Here is a 25,870-nt window from a genome sequence, read left to right on the forward strand (position 1 = left end):
ATATGGGGATATATGTATATGTATAGCTGATTCACTTTGTTATAAAGCAGAAACTAACACACCATTGTAAAGCAATTATACTCCAATAAAGATGTTAAAAAAAATGGATGAATTGATGTCTCCACAGTCTGTTTTAGCTCTAAAGTACAAGGGTAAGAAATCTGTGGTCATAAACCACATAGTGATTGCTCTTCTTATCTCTGCATTTCTTCCTCCATTCCTCCCACATTCTTAGTCTCATCATTGAATTTAAGTTCCCTTCCCATGCAATTTCTTTTTAAAGGTATTGTGATGACTTAAAGGTCAAGCAGGTTTAAATTTATTAATTTTTTTTACAAGTTAACAAGAATATCAGTGTTTCCTTGGAACACTGTATATAAATGAATTATTAAAAGCACAATAAGTATCAGATACTTCTTAATGAAACATGCTTTATTTTCAAACTAAATGATTATTTAAGGAATGTATGCTTTTTTACTGGGAAAACATATCAAAAATCTAACCAAGCGTAGACTGTATTTTACATGGTCTGTTTTTTATGAAATATGCACAACTTCTTTGGGTAAATATACCTCCTGAAAAAGCAACTTTGTTGCCCCAGCTAATTATGCATGTTCTAGATGTATTACTTGGAATTTAAATAAATATATAAAACACACGAATATATATTTGCTTTGGATGACTGATTCTCTCGGTCAGCTCCTTCTCTGAGCTAGAATCAACATTCCCATCCACTAGCATCCCTTCAATGCCCCATTGCCAGTAACAGCCTTGTGTATCATGTGATGAAAGATGATTTCTTTGGGAGAGGAGTGCTTAGAAATATGATACAAATAAACACCAGGAATAGCAAATTAGTACATTTCTTCCTAAGCCTTACAAAAGCTGAATTCATTTTCCCTATAAAAATATGCTTCCCTAATCCAGTTTCCAGACTGCTAAGGCTACTCATTAAAATCTAATATTTTAATGTTGGCTAGGAATTTAGGATTATCAGTCAACAGGAATTCAGGCTATTCCTGATATACAGATAAAATGTCTTTTCTTTGGCCTGAATTATTTTTGTGAGGTGGTAGGTGGGGGAAGGTAGGAAACAAACAAACCTTATTTTGAGGAGTCCCTAATAATCACCGAACTTCCCAAGGAGTCCATGGCACAAAAATGGTTGGCTTTCTGTCCAAAAGAAACCCTCAGAATGTGTTCAGGAGACAATATAACAATATTCACAGCCTGGATTTTTAATAGCAAAAAACTACAAACAACCTAAAAGTCCATTAAAAGAAGAATAGATGAAAAAATCATGGAATATTTATACAATGGAATACTGTATAACTAAAATAGATGAACAACAGTTACACATATGAATGAATCTCACATACATTGATAAGCAAAAGAAAGCCACTTAAACACAAATTCATTGATTCCATTTATAAATTTCAAAACCATGCAAAACTAAAACCATATATTTTTAGGTATCCAAATAAATGCATAATCATAGGGAAGAGCAAAAACTTTTTAGCCATACAATTCTGAATCAATAGTTTGCTTTGGGGAGGAGGGAGGAGCAGATAGGTAGCTTTAAAAGGTATAGGTACTAGGGTATTGGTAGTGTTATAATTCTTAAGCTGACTGGTGAGTGTCCTGGTGGTCACTGTATTATTACTCTTTATACCTTGTACACATCATTATTGTTTATCTATTCAATATTTAACATTCAATTAAAAAATTTTAAAGGGAATTCCCTGGTGGTCCAGTGGTTAGGACTCCGCACTTCCTCTGCAAGGGGCACAGGTTCGATCCCTGGTCAGGGGACTAAGATCCTGCAAGCTGTGTGGCGTGGCCAAAAAAAAAATTTTTTTTTAAATACAGTAATTTTTGGCTGGGAGTTCATTAACCCTGGCCTAGTGATCCTCCCTCATGTGACCATGTCATTCTGTTCCAATCATGCAAAGAACCAGTGATAGCCAATGTCACTTAATATTATGAAATGACAACCTGAAAATCAAGAAGAAGGTCAAACTAAAGATGTTTCTTAGTTTAGTAATAATAAGCAAAAAAGATGGAAATAAAACATATACAAAGTGCTAGAGGAAACTAACATTTATTGACTGTCTCTTACATGCTAAATAAAATTACTTTAATGCTGTTAATATCCATAGACTATTAAGGAAAGATGCAATCAGCAGAGATCAGGCCCTGAACAACTTAGGTGTTCCCTCTTCACCCTCTGCCTGTAGCCCAAAGATGGCTCCGCTTCTAATACCATCCCTTTTCAAGTAGGAAGACTGTTGCCCAGCAAAACATTTCACTGGAAAAAAGAATATTCATTCATTTAAAACTATTTATTGAATGCCTTTCTAATATATTACTCAAGTTTGAGAAATAATTTTTTGAAGTAGCACACCAAAATATTTGTGGTGCTGGTCTTGAGTATGGGGATTATGGACAATTTTACAATGATGAACATGTGTTGCTTTATGATAAGAAACAAAACTCAATAAACTAAAAAAAATCCCACAAAACAAGACCAAAAACCACTTCCTTGCCTAAGCTCAGTATGGAGATCTGTTTTTTCCCTTTACTAGGTGAGATATCATCTCAGAGAACAGATTTAAAAGGATAACTTTGAAATCTATAGGAATTTAGTAATGGATATTGCTAGAAAATGAAACTACCTGAAAAAAATTTTAATTGCAGGTAAAAGGAAAAGAGTCAGAAATACAGCTCTGAACTTCTTTGACATAAGTAAACAAACCCTGAAAAGAAGACAACTCATTTTTATGGCAGGGGATAAAAGTAAGGGGCAAAGAAAAAACTGAGATATTTGAAACCTAGAAAATCAATCTTTTCTTGATATTAGAAGGGTCTAAAGTCATTAGTTAGAGACAGAATATGGAGAAGAGCAGAGAATAGAACTGGATGTACAAAGGCAAGGAGCATGCTTAACTAATTAACATTTTAGAAGAAGCAGCTATGAGAAGTGAAAAGTGTGAAAACCCCAGATATGATCAACCTGGACTTCTGTAAGGTTTGAGATACAGTACCAGACAAGGATTCATAAATATAATTACTGCTGCTGTTGAAATGCTAGCACACTAAGAACTCTATGCTAAGCATAGAGAATAAAAGGATGTTGATTTGGAATCACAGAGAGAAACACATCTACATTAGATTTGATTGTTTGGCATATTTATACCTGTAAAAGTACAAATACTCATGAAAGTGAGCTGAGATCTACATAAAGAAGAGAGTTTGCAATTAAAAATTTTTTAGAAAAGTTAAGGCTTAAAAGAGAACAGCAGCAAAAGAATAGACATATAAATCAATGGAAAATAATACAATTTAGAAACAGACCCACATGTAGTAAAACTGGTTTTTGACAAACATACTAAGGTCACTGAAGGTGAGGAGGACAGTTTTCCCAACAAATGGTGCTGCAACAGCTGGGTATTCACATGGAAAAATATGAACCTCAATCTGTATTTCACGCCATATACAAAAATTAACTCAAAATGGATCAGAGATCCAAATAAAAGCTAAAACCAGAAAATTTCTAAAAGAAAAAAGAAAATATCCTTAAAACTCTAGGGATCGGCAAACATTTCTTAGGACACAAAAAGCGCTAACCATAAACTGAACTTCATTAAAATTGAAACTTCTGCTATTAAAATATATGATTAAGAAAATGAAAAGACAGTGCACAGATTGGGAGAAAGTATTTCCAATGCCTATATCTGACAAAGGACTTGTATCCAGAATACATAAAGAACTCTTACAACTCAATACCAATTTAAAAAATGGACCTAAGATTTGAACTTCACAGAAGAAAGCATGAATGGTCAATAAATCCATGAAAAGATACTCCATACTATTAGTCATCAGGTAACTGGAAATTATGATCACCATGAGATTACCACCAATACACCCATGGGAATGGGTAAAGGTAAAAAGACTGACAATACTAAGTGATGGTGAGGATGTGAGGCATATGAAACTCTCAAGCTAATGGTAAGGCAGAATGGTATAATCACTTTGGAAAACAGCTTGGCAGTTTCTTATAAAGTTAAACTTGCATCTTCCACGCGATCCAGTAATTCTACTCCTGGGTATTTACCCAAGGAAAATAAAAACATATGTCTATACAGAGACTTGTACATGAATGTTAATAGCGGCTTCATTCATAATAGCCCAAACTGGACACAAATCAAATGTTCATCAGCAGGTGAATGGATAAACCAGCTGTGATATACTCATCCAATAGAATGCTAAGGAGCAAAACTGAAACAAATTACTAATACATGTAACAATATGGATAAATTCCAAAAATATATGCTGAGTAAAACAAGGAAACAACAAAGAGTACATACTTAGGTTCAGTTATATGAAATTCTAGAAAAGAGAAACCTAATTTATGGTGACAGAGAACTGATCAGTGGCTGCCTAGAGCCAGGGATGGATGGGAACTGACTGCAGAGAAGCAGGAGGGAGCTTTTTGGGGGTGAAGGTAACGTTCTATATGTTGACTGTGGTGGTGGTTATATTGTTGTACACATATGTCAAGACTCATCAAACTCCACACTTTACATGGGTGTATTTTACTGTATGTAAATTATATCTTAATGTTATTTTCCTTTAAATTGCTTTTGTAGGTTGGAAAGGTCATTTTTGTATGTCAAGTAGCAGTGGAGCACACAGGAGAGGTTTGACAAATATCTGTTGAGCTTTTGAACCTGTTTAGAAAGGGAATGCCTAAATATATACAAGGACTCTGGTAGAATTTTCTTCCCAGCAACAGCCTAGAGCAGGAGTCAACAAACCATAGCCTGTAGGCCAAATTTGGCCCACCACCTGCATGGCCCATAAGCTAAGAATGATTTTTACATTTTTAAATGGTTGAAAAAAATCAAAGGAAGAATAGTATTTTGTAACCTGTGAAAATGATACGAAATCCAATTTTCACTGTCCATAAGTAAAGTTTTTTGGGGACACAGCCATGTTCATTTATTTACATATTGTTTATGGCTGCTTTTGTGCTGCCTTGGCAGATTTGAGTACTTGTGACAGAGACCATATGGTCCACAAGGCCTAAAATGTTGATTACCTGGCCCATTACAGAAAAAGTTTGCTGATCCCTGCCCTAGTACAGAGCCTCTTCCCATCATTCTCCACTAATGAAATTACCAGGTTAAGTTCTTGACCCTTTTACTTATCCTGTGATGGAGTAGACATAACAAAGCCTTTGAAGTAATACAAATCTAAGTTCAAATTTTATCTACTACTTAACTGCTTCTATTACTTGGGCAAATTTTTAATGCTTTCAGTTTTTATATTTGTCACTTGAGAAGTAGGGAAGACAATACATATCTCAGAGGACTGCTCAAAGGATTATATGAAATAATGTGAATAAAATACATATTGTCTGGCAGTTAATAGACATCATAAATATTAGTTCATATTCTCCTTCTAAATGAGCCATTTAAGAACAGTGGCTTGTCAAATGGGGAAGAGGAAGAGAAAGAATCTGATCACCCATCAAAAGTTATTGTTCCCTACTTTGTCTCAGTTCTACTCTGGCAGAAGTTAGTTATCAACCTTCCTTTACATTTTTTCTTTTAGCTGTTAATGCCTATTTCTATACTTAATATAAATGCAATCACATATTATGTGCTCTTTTTGTGTCTGGCTTCAACCTTATGCTTGTGGCATTCACAATATTGTTGTGAATATATTGTTGCATAAAGGTGTAGATCATTCATTACCCTTGCCCTATTCATTGTGAAATACATTTTATTTCATTGTGAAACTTTACTTTTTAAAATAACTTTAAAGTTTAGCATTCTGATCAAAAAGAATAAAATACCTCGGAATAAACCTACCTCAGGAGGCAAAAGACCTGTACTCTGAAAACTATAAGATGCTGATGAAAGAAATCGAAGATGACACAAACAGAAGGAAAGATATATCATGTTCTTGGATTGATTAGAGGAATCAATATTGTCAAAATGACTATAGTACCCAAGGCAACCTTCAGATTCAATGCAATCCCTATCAAACTACCAATGGCATTTTTCACAGATCTAGAACAAAAAATTTTTAAACTTGTATGGACATATAAAAGACCCCAAATAGGCAAAGCAATCTTTTTATTTTTGAGGTTCACGGGCCTCTCACTGCTGTGGCCTCTCCTGTTGCAGAGCACAGGCTCCGGATGCGCAGGTCCAGCGGCCATGGCTCATGGGTCCAGCCGCTTCACGGCATGTGGGATCCTCCTGGACCGGGGCATGAACCCGTGTCCCCTGCATCGGCAGGCGGACTCTCAACCACTGCACCACCAGGGAAGCCTGACAAAGCAATCTTGAGAAAGAAAAATGGAGCTGGAGGAATCAGGTTTCCTGACTTCAGACTATACTACAAAGCTACAGTCATCAAAACAATATTGTACTGGCACAAAAACAGATATTTAGATCAATGGAACAGTATAGAAAGCCCAGAAATAAACCCATGCACCTATGGTCAATTAATCTAAACAAAGGAGGTACAAATATACACTGGAGAAAAAACAGTCTCTTCAATAAATGGTGCTGGGAAAACTGGACAGCTACATGTAAAAGAATGAAATTAGAACATTTTCTAACACCATACACAAAAATAAACTCAAAATGGATTAAAGACCTAAATGTAAGGCCAGATACTATAAAACTCCTAGAGGAAAACATAAGCAGAACACTCTTTGACATAAATTGTAGCAATATTTTTTGGATCCGCCTCCTACAGGAATGGAAATAAAAACAAAATAAACAAATGGGACCTAATTAAACTGAAAAACTTTTGCACAGCAAAGGAAACCATAAACAAAATGAAAAGACAACCCACAGAATGGGAGAAAATATTTGCAGTCATGCAACTTATAAGGGATTAGTCTCCAAAATATACAAACAGCCATGCAGCTCAATATCAAGAAGCAAACAACCCAATCAGAAAATGGGGAGAAGATCTAAATAGACATTTCTCCAAAGAAGACACATGTGCTTCTCCGAGAAGCACATGAAAAGATGCTCAACATCACTAATTATTAGAGAAATGCAAATCAAAACTACAATGAGGTATCACCTCACACCAGTCAGAACGGCCATCATCAAAAAGTCTACAAACAATAAATGCTGGAGAGGATGTGGAGAAAAAGGAACCCTCCTACACCGTTGGTGAGAATGTAAATTGGTACAGCCACTATGGAGAACAGTATGGAGGTTCCTTTAAAAACTAAAAATAGAGCTACCATATGATCCAGCAATCCCACTCCTGGGCATATATCTGGAGAAAAACATAATCCAATCAGATACAAGCACCCCAATGTTCACTGCAGCACTATTTACAATAGAAACAACCTAAATGTCCATAGACAGATGAATGGTAAAGAGGATGTGGTACATATATACAATGGAATATTAGTCATAAAAAAGAATGAAATAATGCCATTTGCAGCAACATGGATGGACCTAGAGATTATCATACTAAGTGAAACAAGACAAACAGAGAAAGAAAAATATCATATGATATCATTAATATGTGGAATCTTAAAAAATGATACAAATGAACTTATTTTCAAAAAGTAGAAACAGACTCACAGAATCAGAAAATAAACTTATGGTTACCAAAGGGGAAGTACAAATTAGGAGGTTGGGATTAACATATACACACTACTATATATAAAACAGATAATCAACAAGGACTACTGTATAGCACAGGGAACTCTACTCAATATTCTAATAACATCTATGGGGAAAAAATCTGAAAAAGAATAGATATATGTATATGTATAATTGAATCACTTTGTTGTACACCTGAAACTAACATAATATTGTAAATCAAGTATACTCCAAAATCAAAAATTTTAAAAATCCATTAAAAATAATAAAGTTTAGCAATCTGTTTAAGTGGTTAAGATGTTTAAAAAACCTACTGTTATAACACTTAAGTAGTCATTTATAGAATATTTTGTTTGTACTTGTTAAACATGTAATATTACATTTAAAAAAAGCATCATCTTCAAATTGTTTTATGTATATGTTTCACCTCTCCATCAGATTTATTCTCTCTTTTAGATGAGAAATCTTGTCAAATATTTGCCCTATCACCCAAACAAAGTACACTCAATATATCTGGAATCCAATTTAACAAATATTTATTTTTATCTAACATAGAAAACACTGTGATAAGCTTTCTGGAGCATTTAGAGAAGAATAAGACACGGTTATTGCTTTCAGTGAGATCAGAATCTAAATGAAGAAATATAATTGAAATGCCAAAAATAATCCAAGAATAATATAAAGATGAATATTCATTTTATAAATATTTACTGTACCAGGCAGGGGCTGAATGCTGAGTCTAAGATGATGAATAAAACATAATCCCTGAATGAGCCTGAACTGGCAACACAGTCTGCTGTCCTCTGGGAAAAAAACGGAAGAGACCTTTAGCAGAGCTGGAAAGTAACACCATAGGGAACCTAAACTGAAGTTCTCCAGAGCACTTCCCAAAGCAGATGACTCACGGAGGTTGATTATTAACCAAAGGTTCTCAGAGCAAAGAGATGAGCACACAAAGTAGACAGCTTCCACCTAAGACCAGCAAAGTAACAGTTATGGTTACAGATAAAAGAATGGTTTTGGACTTTCTTTTGGCCAACCAGAACCATTGCCAACACTTCATATTATACCTGAATTAACGTTACAGATGAAATAAAACAATCTGTATCTAAGCTAAAAGAAAAGGCAGTCTGGCTACCTAGGGAATCATTAGGACGTGTTTTCTTGGTCAGGCCTGAAAAATCTTAGGTTATGGTAGTGAAATATATTCCACTCCCTTCTTACAATACTTCTAATTATTCTTGTTTATCTCACACTTAATGTTTATTGTCCAGTGTCTCAAATGTTTCAACCCAGCCACTGTCCCATCAGATGTTTCAATAAATAATTCAAAGACCCCTCCTCCCAAAAGGAATTACGCTGATGGACTCAAACTGAAAATCAGATACCCCATCTTCAAGAAGAATCAACAACAGAGGTGAAGGTCTGGACAATCCTTAATGAAATCCTGCAGCTTTGACTGAGTGAGGAACAAGAGTGGAGACTGAGTAAGTAAGAAGTTCCCACACTCCCAGGAAAAGACTGATCTTTAGCCATGGTAACAAGAAGCCACCAGAACTGCTTTTAAATTCATTCAATCAATAAACAACTTGCCTTACTGAATGCATTTAGAAGGCAGCCGATCAATGATAGTCCTTGCTTCTGAAGTAGGCAATTAGGAACAAATCTGGTCCAATAAATACACCTCTGAGGACCAACTAACAACAGCAGTCAGTCACACCCAAGTATCCATATCTCTACAGATGACATAGGCCTACTCAAGCTTTTGAATATCTGCCCATCCCTGAACTCCAGGCATCCCTAAAACCCTATAAAAGATCAGTAATTTGCTCTGCTTGGAGAGATTTCCCCTGATTCTTTACAACAGCGAGCAATAAATTCGATTTTGTTTTTTTACTTTGGATATTGAATGATGGTCTCATCATCTTTTGACACCCTTTAAACACCCCTTTTAATAAATGCAAAAATCTTTAGAGACCTTTTGCTTTTACACATTTCCCTAGATGGTACAAAAAAATCACAACTTAGATTAGCCTTGTTATGCAGAACTAACACAGACATTTAGCTTTAAAATAAAAAAAGAAGTATGGTGCTAAACATCTATTTTTTTAAATAGGAAAAAAATTTAAATTATCGAATCATTCAAGTCAGTATTTTCTGGCTGAATATTCTGGGGTCACAATCAACCAAGATTTTATTCTGGCAAATTTCTTGAAAAATAGTTTTTATGCTTTCCAAGTGCGTGCTTTCACATAGCTGTGTTATAAGATTTTATTTTTTTTTCCAGATGATGTGAAAATTCCTCTAAGTCATGTCTGCAATTTCAGCAGAACTCGGAGCACAGGCAGTAACATCCTAAACAGCACACTAGAAAAAGAGGACTCAGCTTCCCTGGTCCTAACTGCATCCTCGTCAGGCTTGACAGGATGGAAAAAAGCTCCCTTTCTGAATGCCTTGCTCCACAGGGCTCTGGCATGCCAGGCCTCCAATGAGGCAGGCAGTCATTTCATCTTCTGTGCTTACTGGCCTGGAGCCCAAGCATACCTGTCCAGAGAATTAATCATAAATATGGATTTAGGAAAGTGTATCAATTTTAAGACCCTACAACCTAAGCTATAATAGCATAACACACTATTGTATCACAAAAAGGCAATCCAGGGCTAAAAAGGAATCTCAAAAAAATCACCTGTTTCAACTTCCTTCCTTCACCATATTAATCAACTCCCAAAGTTAAAGTAGCTACTTTCACAACTAGAAAAAAAATTCTTGGAACTGTAGGTCCTCCCTTTACATTTTCTTTATCATTCTCTTCACACTTTCCATTCAACCCAAGCTGACCAATTAAGAGACAGAGGCAGAACAGTCACAGAAAGAATAAAGAGATCCTTACTTTCCAGTTGGAATCTGGTGGACTTAAATCCTGAGGAATGAGGGAAAAATGTGAGTGAAGTCAGGCAACCTGTTAAAATCTCCTGGTTGCTTAGCTCTTTCCTTTGAGATGCCATCTGGGAATAGGATGTGACTCAATGTCATAATAAAAGAAAAGACATAACCACACCATTTAATAGGGGCCTACTATGTGCCAGGTATTATACCTGCTGTGCAAAGAGGAATCATTATCCTCATTTTACAGGCAAGAACAATAAGACCCCCCAAGGAATTAAGTAACTTGCCCAAGGCTAAGCCAATTAACTTGCTCAGCTATTGGGTGGGTATCCTGGGATACCAATTATGGCCACGTTACCACCATATGGCTACATTATCCTTACTTAGAAGAATGACTCCAAGGAATGAGTCGGGTATTAGAATCATGGTAGAGACTCAATGCTAGATTCCACAGGATCTGATCCACTCAGTGATACCCTAAGAGACTCACTGCCCCAGTAATCCACAGCTATTAGAGATGATGATATTAAAATAAGACAATAATAGCACCTTACATGCATTATCTCATTTCATCCTTATAACAACCCACAAAGCAGGTCTATTCTTAGCCTCTTTTTACAGCTGAGAAAACAGATGAGAGATTACCTTGATCAAGGTGACACAGGCAGTGAGTGGTAGAAATCAAAGCTCAAGCCCTTCCCCATTATATGACACTGCATCAGAGGAATGTGTCAGATCTCTCAAGTTTGTTGGGAGTGGGAAAAATGTTGAAAATCATCGTTCTATAGAATAAAATGAACTCTTCAGTCTGGTCTGCAAGACCGTTCATGATCTTGTCACAATCTGTAGTTTTCAACTTTATTTTCCATCACTCCCTTTCATAAACCCTATGCTCCAGAAATTTTCTTAGTATTTCTGTAAATACCAAGTCTTCTCATTTACTTAATGCTACTTCCTTTTTGCTGAAGTGGCATTTTCTGTGGATTCCACAAAACAAAATTTTATCCATTATAAAGGTTCCCTCCCTACCTAGAAATATACTCTCCCACTACTGAACTTCCGTAGCACTTAGTCCTCTCAGGACCTATTCACGTCCTTGACTGGATTCCTACTTGACTTCAGTAGGCACAGATTCCATACAAACTCTGTGGAACGAATGCAATTTGGAGGCAAAACACCTGGCTGGAAGAAATATGAAGATCTAATGAAACCAGAGAGAAGAGGCAGCTTTAAGCCTCCAAGAACTGCCATCCTGAAAACTAGGACCCTCACGAAGAGCAAAACAAAATGTCAAACTTATTCTTGTAAAACACAGTGGTTAGGATTGTAGACTGGATCTGGACTCTGTCTTGCTGAGTGGACTTGGACCAGCTACTCAACTTCTCTCCAGGTCGAGTGCCTCATGTGTAAGTGGGAACTAATAGTATAACTTAACCTCATTGGGCTGTGTTAAGTACTCAGTGAGTTCATACATGTAAAGTACCTAGAACAGTACATGGCTCAGAATAAATGCTATATACATATTTGCTATTACCATTTTGGAAACTCTTAAATATATATATTGAAAAAGTGGCTCAGAACACCAAACCTCAAGAAGGGATCTGTCAGAGATGGAAAATTTTCAGAATGAACAATTTAGGTGATAAGGAGGTAAGCCGGCTTTTAATATAAGAGAGCCAGTACTCTTTTCCTCTCAAAAGTTGCAGATCAAGAGGAGATAAAGCTGAACACTATAAAATAACAGAAGTCAAATTATGGCAGAAAGAGGCAAATACAGACTTCTAGGTAAAATACAGAGATATTAGAACACAGAGTGCACCCAGGAACCTGAAAGAGACTGTTTTAGGCTGAACAAATGTAAAAATAGATAGCTTCTAACTTAAAAAGACTAATTCAAAATTAGCTATTTGGACTTGGAATACAATTTTTAAGGAAAACAACATTTTAGGTACTGCCTGGGTTCTCTGGCTGACCCATAAAAGCCAATTTAACTTAATATTACCTTAGCAGCAATTATAGACTTTAATATTAAAGACTGTTTTGGTTGCCAAATAACGTTACTATTAGCATATACATTATTAATTATGTACAACAATGCTTTGTAACAAATCATCTTTACTGTAGGAGTGGGAATTCACAAAGTCAACTATTAGAAATGCAGGAAGGGATCTGAGTGATAGCTAGGGACACTCTACTTCCTGGTTTGCCCCGGATAGTCATGGTATGCTTGTGACTCTAATCATAATTATTAACAGCTCCCTTTCATTCTCGAAAGTGTCCTGGTTTGGACTAAAATTATATGGTTACCTTAGTGTTAGTATCTTCACCCTTGTGTTACAAGTGGGGAAACCAAGCCACAGAGCAGGGCTGTGACTTATACAAAGTTATGGACTTAGGAAGGGACCAGACTTAGAACCCAGAAATATCTAGGAGTCTTCCTATTACACTGCCTGGACTCACCAGTAACAAGGTAATGGCAGTGACTGCGATGGGCAAGATTTGGACACCAGCAATACACATGAGATATAAAGTCTGTGTGAGCAAGGCTCTCCCCATCCTGGAGGAACTTTACAGGGTCAGGAGCTGAGGGCTGAGAGGTTTAGGGGATCTTTGTGTACCTAAGCCTGGCCTAGTTCTCTGTGCACTTGTGGCTTCTTGTCCACCACCCCTACTGATGTGGGAAAGATTATGAGAGAAATAAATTAGCTTTGGACATGTTAAATTTGAAACAACATTTCAACATTTAACTGGAGATGTAGAATAGGAAGCCAGACTGGAGATATCAGTTTGGGAGTTAGCAATGAAAGGGTGGTATCTGAAGCTTAGGGCACTCATCAGAAGAGCAGGAAAAAGAGTTCTGCAGTAAAGAACAGGGGTCAAAAGGAAGGTGAATGGTGAGGAGATGAAAAAGGCCTTAGGGCACTGAATGACCAGCTCCAAAAATGAGAGGAAGACAAAAATAATGTCTATAACAATAATGATGATAAAATGCAGCTACTACCATTACTGGAAACTTTTTATGTTCCAGCAACTCTACCAAGTAGTTTATATACATTAGCTTAGTTCTCAGTACTATCCTCTGAGGTAGGGAAAAAAATAAGGCCAGAGGTGTTAGAAAACTTGACTGAAGTCACAAAATAAGCAGCAGAGCAGAAATTCAGACTCAGCTCTGCCTCTAAAGAGCTCTGTGATCTTTCTACAATGTTCTGCATATTGGATCTTATCTTCCCTCTTTTCCACTTTGTCCTTTGTATGTGATGATTTATAAGGCTTATAAATATTTTTCTTCTGTGAAAACATTTATTTGTATGTCTTTGTAGTTAAAATAATGACACTGAGTCATGTGAATGTGACTTCAGAACTAAGATGTTGCCAATGCTTCTGTTAGCAAGTATGTGGACTATATTTCTGCCCCAAGCATGTTCTACTAGATGAGAAATGGAAGCTGTTTGCTCTTAATTTGCACTATTTGTGCTGTGGGTGTGTTCACGGTACAAGCATAGGTTTCAAAACAACCACGAACTATTATTTATAAAACAGAAACACTTTCTAGGAAATTCATTATTCAATATCCAGATTATTAATTTTATTATGAGGGTCACTCATTTGCTCATTTAAGTTTGGCTTGGGCTTTGCTGACAATAATTTTTCTTAAGAACACGAACTTGTTGGGAAATGTAAGATGGTGCAATTTGCACATAAGTATAAAATGAAAAAACAAACACTGCCTACTGAAAGGCAGTAATAAAAACTAAGGAGACTTCTGCTTTCAAAATTATATTAATAAGAAGTATAAGTATTACTATTTTGCTAAGAGCAGTTTCATATTTATTGATATTACTTCAAGTGTCTCATCAGCTACAGTATATATTCTGATCCTCCCCTCCAAAAAAAAAAAAAAACCTATTAAAGCACTTTTAAACAATGAAATCCAGGCATAAGCACAAAGTGTGATTCTGAAGTTACACAGGAAGATGCTTATAACTTACTGTTATAAGGAGGTAAGTCTTAGGCTCCTCTCTATTTTTTGCATTTAAGTCTCATCTCCCACAGCTAAGAGAAGATCCTAAAGGGCAAGGACAATATCTTCTATTTCTTTTGTACAGTGACTAGCAAGATAATGTGCACTATACAGTTGAAGATAATGTACTTGGAAGATAATGTGCACTATACAGTTGACAAAATCCTGATATTTGTATTTGTAACTTTACGAAATGAGAATTTGTCATTCCACCATTTAAGGGAACCATTTTGTCTCTCCCAATTAAAAAACAGATACAGCCAGGTTTTCCACAAGCTTTCACATGAATTTCCCATGGAATGTGGTGCTGCTAGAAGTTTAGAAAAGTTCTTAGTAACCTAATTTTCTATATGAAACAATCAGTGCCTAAAAGAGGGAATTAAAATTTTCATTTAGAAGTGTTTTTGAGTCATTCTTTATGAATTATATTAACAAACACTTTGTTGGAATTTAGTAGGCCTCTAGGGCTAGAAAAGTCTCATTTTTCTTTCCCACTGAAATATTTTAGAGCAGAAAAAATATTAATATACTCCATATGTGCCTATCTTTTTGCCTTTTGTAGGTTATGTCATCCAAAGTTTAAGCTTTTATCTCTTCACAGACAAAGGAGGCATATTTAGGAATTCAAACACAAAGGAGAACTAGTAGAGCCTTAAATTAAGTAGGGAAATGAACTACAATGAACTGATGTTCCTTCTTCGCTCAAGAGATCATCAGTCTGCTTATCTGATTGAGAGTTATCATTGTACCTTCTCAGGTTTATTATGCTGTCCAGGTACTATGTCCTTGAAAAAAACTGCAGGGAATAAGGCAAATAAAAGAATTAGAGACAGAAAACCCTGAGGAAGATATCAAAATTCCCTTCTGTACAGCTTAGAAGGAAGGCCACCAAGGTCCACCACAGCCTGGAATTCCTTATTATGCTTTTGATATCACAAATTAACAGGTTTTGAGCAGTCAGTGGAGCATCTGAATAAGAAAGACGTGAAGGCAGAGGAAATGACTGCTTAGAGAGAAAGAACCCAACCCTCTCTAAGTTTGTAGAAGAAAGTATACTCCGGTTCTGTGAAATCAAAGTTGTGGGTTCAGTGGGCTAATTTGACACAGATGAAAAATTCTATTCTAAAGCCAGTGACTGTACCCTTAGCCACAGCTAGCCGTCTCACAAATGCTGACTGATGGCACAGAAGGAAGAACGGGTAATCAGCATGGTCAGCTTGGTGCTGACCCATCCTTAATGTTGGAAAAAAAAAAACCCTTAGAATGTAGTGTGGTTGGTGGTGTACTAAATATGGATGCCTTTTGCACATTACTTCAGCCTTGACATATTCCAACTACTCTGATTGCTCTTGGGCACCAGGTGGGAACATGAGTAAGAGTATAATCCATCATACCTACTGACTGTGGTTCAGTGGCCTTAATGACACATAACAAAAACACATTTGTTAGGTTCCTTCTAATTTCAAGACACATAATAAATACCTAAACAATGAAATGTGTGACATGTAAGTAGATTTTTAAATTTAAAAAATAGTTTCAAAAAATGGAGTCAGGGCTTCCCTGGTGGCGCAGTGGTTGAGAGTCCGCCTACCGATGCAGGGGACACGGGTTCGTGCCCCGGTCCGGGAAGATCCCACATGCCGCGGAGCGGCTGGGCCCGTGAGCCACGGCCGCTGAGCCTGCGCGTCCGGAGCCTGTGCTCCGCAACGGGAGAGGCCACACAGTGAGAGGCCTGTGTACCGCAAAAAAAAAAAAAAAAAAAAAAAAGGGGGAGTCAGTGTGCACTTAACATGAACAAGACATGAACTCGACTATCTAAGTCTCAAACAATTTCAAACTCAAGTTTACTTTTTACTTTTCACTTTAAGTAAGAAATAGTCAGCTACAGGACTAAAATTAGGAAGTCAATATGCTCTGAAAAACCTTAATTTAAAAAACTCCTTACTATGTAAAAATTCAAACATACACAAAAGTACATAGACTACTACACATTATCCCCACAGCAGTCTCACATTCCATCCTTCCGCTTCATCAATTTTCAACTCATTTCCAATTCCCTTTATCTAAAGCCAACCTTGCACTTTCCCTGGACATCAAGTCATGTCATCTCTAAACATTTCAGTAAATCCTTATAATTTTGACTGAACCCTGATAGAATTTGTGGTATTTTGTGTTTTATTTTTCATTGCCTTTTATTTTCTTTCTTTTTTTTTTTAATTTTAAATACCTAGGTCAGTGAAAGAGAGAAAATTTGAGCAAGGAGAAGAAAATTTAGATTTTTCAGTTTTTCTGGAATTTCTAGCACCTAAATACAGTTGTAAACTTTCTCCTTCCTGAAGGGGGTGACAGAGCTAGCAAGGTACAGTCATTCAGTTTAACAAATACTGATTGAGCACTAGGAATGGGGCTGGGTGCTAGAGATTTTAAAAATGTGTAAAACAAAGACCCTTTCTCTAAATGGGTGAGACAGACACAGGAACAGATAATGTCAATGTGAAGTAGAAAAGCTAGGATAATGGTATTCACAAGGTACCATGGGAACAGAGAATAAAGGCACCAAATTAGGTATTCAAGAAAGGCTTCCAGGAAGATGACATCTGAGTAAATGCAAAAATACTGCAAAGAACTGTCATGATGTCATTATAATAAATTCAATATAAAGTTTCTTTCAAGTGGATTTCCTTCATTCAGTTGGTTGGGGAAATTAGGTGGTGTGGGGAAATTTCCTTAAAGAACGTTAGTCTGGGGGCTTCCCTGGTGGCGCAGTGGTTGGGAGTCCGCCTGCCGATGCAGGGGACACGGGTTTGTCCCCAGTCCGGGAAGATCCCACATGCCGCTGAGCGGCTAGGCCCGTGAGCCATAGCCTCTGAGCTTGTGCGTCCGGAGCCTGTGCTCCGGAGAGTGAAATATCAAGAATTCAAAGAACAACCACTCTATCATGTCTTGTGGAGAATACCAAAAGAAAAAAGTCTTGGTCTCTCCCCTCAAGGAGGTAGGAATCTAGGTGGCGAGAAATTAAACAGGCAGAAAATTTCACTATACAATATTCAATCAAAATATAGAGTCTAGTGATGGGAAGACTGGTATGGACTGAAATATTTGAATAAGGGCTGGGACTTAAACCAAGGTTTTGAATATAAATTTAATCCAGATCCAAAAAGGAAGTCAGTCAAGTAAAGGATATTAAAAGATGAGTCTTAAGTGGTGAAGGAGTCTTTGTCTTTAAAAAATACTTATTTAGGGACTTCCCTGGCAGTCCAGTGGTTGAGACTTCGCCTTCCAATGCTGAGGATGTGGGTCGATCCCTTGTTAGGGAACTAAGATCCCACATGCCTCATGGCCAAAAAAAACCCCCAAAAACATAAAACAGAAGCAATATTGTAACAAATTCAATAAAGACTTTAAAAAATGGTCCACAACAAAAAGAAAAAATCTTAAAAAAAAAAAGTTCTTATTTATTCTGTCCATCTTAGGTCTGAGTGAAGTAGGCAGGGAAAGGTCAAGACTTTTTATCTCAACCTCAGTCTCTAAAGAGATGTGTGAATGTGTGTGCTCATGTATGTGTTATATATGTTAGTGTCAGAGCATGAAGATTTGATTTGACAATTTACAATCTGATTCTAAGCTATTCCATTGAAATAATGCACAATGTCAGGTGCAAAAACAAAGATCTACTTTGCAGATTATCTGATTCTTAGGGAGAAAATAAAAACTAAAACCCATAAAAATGAAAGTTGTAAAAGACATAAGAAAATTCAATCAATACTATAAAATTTAAAAAATATCCAACTGTTATTTAGAGATTAGTGGCTCACCATTTACAATTCCATGTTAATAACAATAACAACAATAGTGTCAGCTAACACGCATATAGCATCTACTATGAAGCAAGCTTTATGTAATTAATTCATTTAATCCTCAAAAGTGACTGTGAGGTAGGTAATACTATAGATCTTCCTTGACTTATGATGAGGTTACATCCCAAAAAACCATGATAAGCTGAAAATACTGTAAGTCGAAAATGCACTTAATACAGCTACCCTACTGAATACTGTAGCTCAGCTTAGCCTGCCTTAAACATGCTCAGAACAGTAACATTATCCTACAGTTAGATGGGCAAAACCATCTAACAAAAAACCTATTTTATAATAAAGTGTTGAATAGCTCATGTAGTTTATTGAATCCTGTACTGAAAGTTAAAAACAGAATGGCTGGGTACAGAATGGTCTTAAGTGGATCGGTTTATCGGTTGGTTGCCCTCATGAGCACGTGGCTGACTGGGAGCTGTGGCTCGCTGCCACTGCCCAGCATCGTAAAAGAGCATCATACCGAATATCACTAGCCCAGGAAATGATCAAAATTCAAAATTCGAAGTACGGTTCCTACTGAATGCGTTATCGCTTTTGCACATCATAAAGTTGAAAAATCGTTAAGTCGGACTGTCTGTATCCCTCCCACTTTATAGAGGAGGTAACTGAGACACAGAGAGACTAATAATTACTCTCCTCAACTCTAGTTTTTCAAACTTTACTGGTCAGAGGCTAACAAAAGACATATAGGAATACTGTGAGCATAAGGTTGAAATCTAATATTTTTATGAATTCAGAAAAATTTCTTATATCCTTCATGAACTTAAGACAAATGATGCATGATAGTATGTTGGCACAGAACCATAAACATAAACATCAAATCCATCCATGAAGTGAAGAGGTAAAGTTACAAATAGGAACTTGCTCTAAAAATGGCATGCTTACAAACAGACCAAAGAATAGTCTCTTAAATATTTCCCATAGGATTGAGGAATGCAACTTTTTCATAATACTTACACACATGGAGAACATAAATTATAATAAATGACCATATCATATGTAGCAATAAAGATAGCCAGTAGTAAAAATGCATTTGAAGTAACTGTTGTCCCTACTGAATAGTAGAAAAACATTACTCCCGAGGTGGAATTAGTTGCTTTTTCTTCCAAGCTCTGACAGCAAATTACACGTAGCTATTCCCAGCATTTATATTCTATTACAATATAATATAGTTATTTGTTCATGTAGTAGTCTTCCCTCCAGGCTATGAGTCCTTGAGGATAGGGTCTGAATTTATTCATCCTGGGATTTAAAACCCACCCCTGCATCTAGTAGAATGAAGGTTTATTGAATGAATAAATGAATGAATGATTTGATAAGTGACTTTTAACAAAATCTTGGGTGCTATAAAGCATTATAGAAAAGTTAAAAATATCAATTAAGTCATAAGGGTTTTTGTTATTTTATGAGCAGATTCTTGTCTCCTCTGCCTGGCATTTAAGGCCTTTCTACTTTGGCCCTAATCTACCTTCTTAACCTCATCTTCTCTTCTTTTAGTTATATCCTCTGTATGAATTACTTGCTCTTTCTGGCATAAGCTCTGTGCTTTCTCATCTCTATGCTTTTACTCAGTAACCTCCAAAAGTTTTAGCTTATGCAGCCCTTTCAATATAAATGAGTATACTTACGTAACACTGTGCTAATGTTTATTGTAAAGCAATCATAAAAATAGGAGAAAATAGACATTTTAAACAAATGAGGTAGACATATATAAATAGAAGTTTTAATCTTATCTTTCTGTACCCAATGCATTGTTTTGCACGTACTTCACTTTAAAAATCACTGATTTATATCAGAAGGACAAATCTCAGAGAGTATTTGTGAGAATGAAGTAAATCTGTGCATGTAAAGCACTTAGAACAATGCTGGTCATACAGGAAACACAGTAAATGTTAGTTAATTTCATTAACATCATTATCGGCAATGCAGTTTCTTTCCACACACTTATCCTCCAGCTCTACTCCTACAATCCCCCTGAAGGCCAAATTCAAATGTTATCTTTTCAAAGAATTATTTGAATGCATCTCTTAAGTTAGGATTTCTCACTGTAGGAGGTACCAAATCCTACAGAGCTTAGCAAGAAACCATGGCTAAGAAGCCAAAATAAAGCTGGAACAGTTGGAAAAAAAATTTAGGATGGGTCTATGGAAAATGAGGCAAATGGAAACAGATGTGATTATTTACCCAAAGAAAAGTAAAATACACAAAAAGGGCTTCCCTGGTGGTGCAGTGGTTGAGAGTCTGCCTGCCGATGCAGGGGACACGGGTTCGTGCCCTGGTCCGGGAAGATCCCACATGCCGTGGAGCGTCTAGGCCCGTGAGCCATGGCCGTTGAGCCTGTGCGTCCAGAGCCTGTGCTCCGCAACGGGAGAGGCCACAACAGTGAGAGGCCCGCGTAACACAAAAACAAAAAAACAAAAACAAAACAAAGCAAAAAAATACACAAAAAGGAAATATAATACATTATCTGGCTCTATAGTAAACAATGTTTAGATAGACCCAATAATAGAAACATTGACTACTGATTTAACCAAAAACTGTTATATAACCATATGGGAAAAATGTGGCATTATAACAGCTCCCAAATCCTCAACTTTTATTAGCAAAAGTCTAAAGAAGATTAATCATGAACTAGAAATCTAGGCATATTACTTTAAAACTTATAGATAAATACCAGAAGAAATTTAAGAACAATAGGGAAAAAGAGAAGATTTTCTTTCTAGAAGCCTCTAGAAAGATAAAAGTAGTTCTGTACCATGAGATCAGCAGTGAGAATGGCATGTGTTGTTCTTTTCAATGGTAGTAGAAGTTAAAAAGCAAGGAAGCAATGACTTCAAAATTCTAAAAGGAACAATTCTATATCCAGTCAAGCTATTCATGTAAAAGCATTTTACAAAATGCAAAGACTCAAAAATTTTTCTCCTATGCAGCAGTCTTTCTCAGGAATTTATCTGAAGATGTGTTCATACAAAAGAAGAGAACAAATAAAAGGGAAGACACAGAATCTAGAAAACAGGAAATTCAACGGTTCTATTGATCAAATCATATTAAAAGTTATTGGTTTTAAGAAGATCAAATCAATATGAAGGCATTCAGCTGATTTTTGAAATGTTAAAATATTTCTTATGCCTTTAGATTTACAGTTACACTTTTACATCAATCTGAGCATAAAAGAGATTGCAAGAGGTTTCAACTCTTACCTGTAACACAGCAGCAAATAAGTATACTACGACGAAGATTACAGTTAAAGAAGTGTGACCACTTTTCATCAAATGAATAGTGTAGAGGAAAATTAAATGCCCAGGTATCACTAAAAGCAGTAGAACTTGAGCAGACTTATTATTTACTCCTGTAATATAAAATGTAAAAGTTGTTTAAATCATATTTTGATGAATAATAGGTCACAGTTGTTAAAATTTGAGGATTACTTCTAGTTACTATATTGCATAGAATCACATAAAATTCAATTGCTAAAAATAAATTTTAACTATTAACAATTCACTTAATTTTTAAAAACTCTCCCTATATGTTATATATTAATTAAATAAAAGGTGGTTGATAAAAACTTGCTATGAAGAACACTGGTCAAACTATAATATCTATTATAAAAACAGAGAAAAGACAAAAGAAAAAATATGAAGTTCTTAAAGTACTGAAATGTGGTTTTTTTCCCTACATCATTTAATTCCTTTTTATTGATCATTTTAATGACTAAATGACATCTCATGATCTTCTAATAGAGGACCTTTGGTTATGAAATGTTTTAATTTTATTTTTCCTTTAGAATTCTTTCACTGCAATTAAAAGACTGGGCATTTCTGATCCTCATTCAAAAGTTTACATTTATTACATTACATTTATTTTCATCAGAAAAAAAAATTTGTCAAGAATTTAAAATTGTGGTTTAGTTTTTTTGGATATCATATGCCTGGGACATAATAATGTCCTTGTAACTGAGGTTATCCCCTCTTATTCTGCTTGTTTGGGATCAAATGCCTACATTTAGAAAGGTCCAAAAGATTAATATACAAAAGACAGATGGTATATCTGTCTCCCTAAATCACCTAACAGTGCTTTCTTATAGGCACAAGGTTCCTCTTTCTTGACTACTAAAACAAGGTATCCCAGGGAAAGAGAAAAGAGAAAAACTATATAAAGCTCCTCAGCAACTGCAGAATTGATCCAAATTGTTTGTTTTTTTGTTGTTGTTCACTGAGATTTAGTGAACAAAATCTATTCTAGTCTTTAAAATCTATTTAGTTCTCAGAAATGGAAAACTATGCAATATTCACAGACAAAATATGTATTCAACAAATGCTGCCTGCCTATACTCATAGAGAGCAATAGTTCCTGAATAAAATATGCAAAAATCCACAAGCACTTACCTGGACCAAAAAAAGTTCTAAATGGGTAGTAACCCCCTTTGGGTTCATCGGGCAGTTCTCCTGGAATGCTGTGTAAATGGAGGTAAGTAGAAATCCTGCTAGCCTGAATGGCTACCAAATTACCACCAATACCTGAAACATAAGGAAAAACAAACAAGGTAGTTATCTTCATATTTTAAATAATGTGCATACATTCAACTGAATACAAGCCTCTTTATGTCACATCCTGGGCCAAGAAAACAAACAAAGAATTCTTCTGAAATGTTGATTTATTAAATGTTGAGGTAGATATTCCAAAGACATAAAATCACTGCTGTGAAAGACTCATTCATTATTTTTTCAAATCTAACTCACTGTTTGGTCTGAAAGCAGAGTTAAGTAATTTTTTAAAATTACTATCACAACCAAGATATAAAACTAGGTAACAAGATATTTCATGTTTATCATCTTAATGACAGGGAAAACAAGCTAGATTTATTCAAATAGACAAGGCTTGATACATGTCTCTCAGGTTACTAAAGAAATGGGTATAAGACACTGAAAAAATTACTCAAGCAAGTCATCTTTTAACCTAGATTATCCTCTCATATACTCAGAGGAAGGGGAGTTGATGCCTAGAAGTGAAATGAATTCCAAAGGGTGGTAAGTGCCCCCAAGTTAAGTTAGGACACCCAAACTCTTTCTCCTTTGACAGATTATGGGAGGAAGAGGTAGTAGTCATAAAAGCAAGTAGGAAGGAAACAACTGAAAATTTCAAATTCTTTAATGCTGAGTGTGGGCTAACATAACCATTTAGAACACCTGGGAACCCTAGACACAAGGGGAGTCTACATTCACGGGTCAACTATTTCTGCAAGCCTCCCCTGGGCACTTGTGAGACAGACTGAGGTAGGACAGAACACTTGAGAGAGCCGACCTTGGTGGCACACAGAAAGAAATCACGTCCATTTCTTTTTTTTTTTTCTCTTTTTGCGGTACGCGGGCCTCTCACTGTTGTGGCCTCTCCCATTGCGGAGCACAGGCTCCGGACGCGCAGGCTCAGCAGCCATGGCTCACGGGCCCAGCCCCTCTGCGGCATGTGGGATCCTCCCAGACCGGGGCACGAACCCGCGTTCCCTGCATCGGCAGGCGGACTCCCAACCACTGCGCCACCAGGGAAGCCCCACATCCATTTCTGACTCCCTCTCTCATATGAAACAAAAGCTGCTTGAGGTGATGAAGGAAACACTCCAGCCACCTGACCCCAGGCAAAGATCAGCTGCCACTGGAGGAAGAGTAGAAGTAAAAGCTGTCTGCTGCTGGAGAAGTGGAAGGAAATCTTCCTGCTTAAAACCAATCTGAGTAATTGATTGGTCTTAAGAAACATTGAGAAGGCCTCACCTCTGTGGACCAAGTGCATAGGAACAGCCTAAGATTGAGACTAGTGCAAGAGAATCCCAAGTCCCATCCCATGCCTTGCACCATGTAACAAGCATCAACAACCTACTGTGAGAAGAGAAGCAAGAGCACAGATAGTTAAGCCTTTCATGCTCCAGGCATGCAGCGCTCAAGCTTCACACTGAGCATAAAGTAGCAGGAGCTCATTGATAAATCTGAAGTCAGTGGTGCACTGAAGGTAACCATAACAACCACAAAAACCAGACCCAGATCAACTACCGATGAGACTCACACAGTCCTCCATACTAATGACCTAATAGAAGAAAAAGCCTGTCTTTAAGGCATAAATAATATTTATCTCAATCTCCAATGTTCTTTTATACACAATGTCCAGCATTTGATAAAAAATTTCTGAGACAGTAAAAAGCAATAAAGAAAACAGACTATTGTCAGGAGTTAAGAAGTCAATAGGACCAGACTCAGGACTCAGGTGTTGAAACTATGTGACAAGAACTTTAAAATTACTATGATTAATATGTTAAAGGATCTAGTGGGAAAGAGGTTCCAATATGCATTATTAAAAGATGGGAACATAAATAGGTTAAAAGTAAAGGTACGGAAAAAGATATACCATATAAACACTAGGGGAAAGAAAGCTAGAGTGGCTATATCAATATCAGAAAGATGAAAAAAAAGACTTTATAACAGGGGATATTACCAGAGAGAAAAACAAACATTGAATAATGGCTGAGGAGGTCAACTCACGAAAAAGACATAACAATCCTAAATGTAGTTGCACCTAAAAATAGATCTTCAGAATACCCACAGGAAAAATTGATGAAACTGGAAAAAAAAACAAAACAAAAAAAAACCCCAGACAAGTTGGTATTTATACTTGGAGACTTTATCACTCTTCTCTTATTAACTGGTAGAATACACAGATTTTTAAAAAATCAAAACTATACAGGAGATTTTAACAATAATAACAACCAACTTGATCTACAGGACATTTATAGAACACAACACCCAACAAAAGCAGAATACATATTCTTTACAAATATACACATAGAACATTCACTCAGATAGACCATACTATGAGCCATAAAACAAGTCTCAATAAATTTGAAAAAACTGGAACACATAAAAGTATGTTTTCTGGCTACAACAGAAAAGATAGATATCTGAGAATTCCCCCAAATGTTGGAAAGAAAACAATACACTTCTAAATAACCCACAGGTCAAAAAAGAAATCACAAAGGAAATTTTAAAATATTCTGAATTTAATGAAAATGAAAACACAACATATTAAGATTTGTGCACACAACATATTGAGATAAGTACTCCACATAAAGCAGTCCTTAGAAATTCACAGCATTAAATCTTATATTAGAAAAGAAGAATGATCTATTATCAATGATATAAGGTTCCCATCTTAAGAACCTAAAAAAAAAAATTAAACTGAAAGAAAGCATAAAGAAGGAATAAGAAGAGCATAAATCAATGAAATAGAAAACAGAAACAATAGAGAAAAGAAATGAAACCAAAAGCTGGTTCGTTGAATAGACCAAGAATAAAAGAAGACACAAATTTCAATATTAAGAATGAAAGAGAGGGCTTCCCTGGTGGCGCAGTGGTTGAGAGTCCGCCTGCCGATGCAGGGGACACGGGTTCGTGCCCTGGTCTGGG

The 25,870-nt window shown here is 36.3% G+C and overlaps 1 protein-coding gene across 6 annotated transcripts in view; it reads right to left on the reverse strand.

Annotated features, from left to right (window-relative positions):
• Nucleotides 1-25,870, reverse strand: part of SLC41A2 (solute carrier family 41 member 2) — a 134,844-nt gene that overhangs the window by 17,764 nt on the left and 91,210 nt on the right. For 5 of the 6 annotated variants that reach the window (XM_024127361.3, XM_024127360.3, XM_024127359.3 and 2 more), the window contains exons 9-10: nucleotides 22,808-22,939; nucleotides 21,623-21,771 (exon numbers count right to left, since the gene is read on the reverse strand). In XM_024127361.3, coding sequence (XP_023983129.1) covers nucleotides 21,623-21,771; nucleotides 22,808-22,939 — 281 coding nt within the window. The remainder of the gene's footprint in view (nucleotides 1-21,622; nucleotides 21,772-22,807; nucleotides 22,940-25,870) is intronic. The other variant, XM_055085279.1, reaches the window with a different exon arrangement.

The sequence above is a fragment of the Physeter macrocephalus genome, chromosome 6 (assembly GCF_002837175.3).
Source record: "Physeter macrocephalus isolate SW-GA chromosome 6, ASM283717v5, whole genome shotgun sequence".
Taxonomy (NCBI): domain Eukaryota; kingdom Metazoa; phylum Chordata; class Mammalia; order Artiodactyla; family Physeteridae; genus Physeter; species Physeter macrocephalus.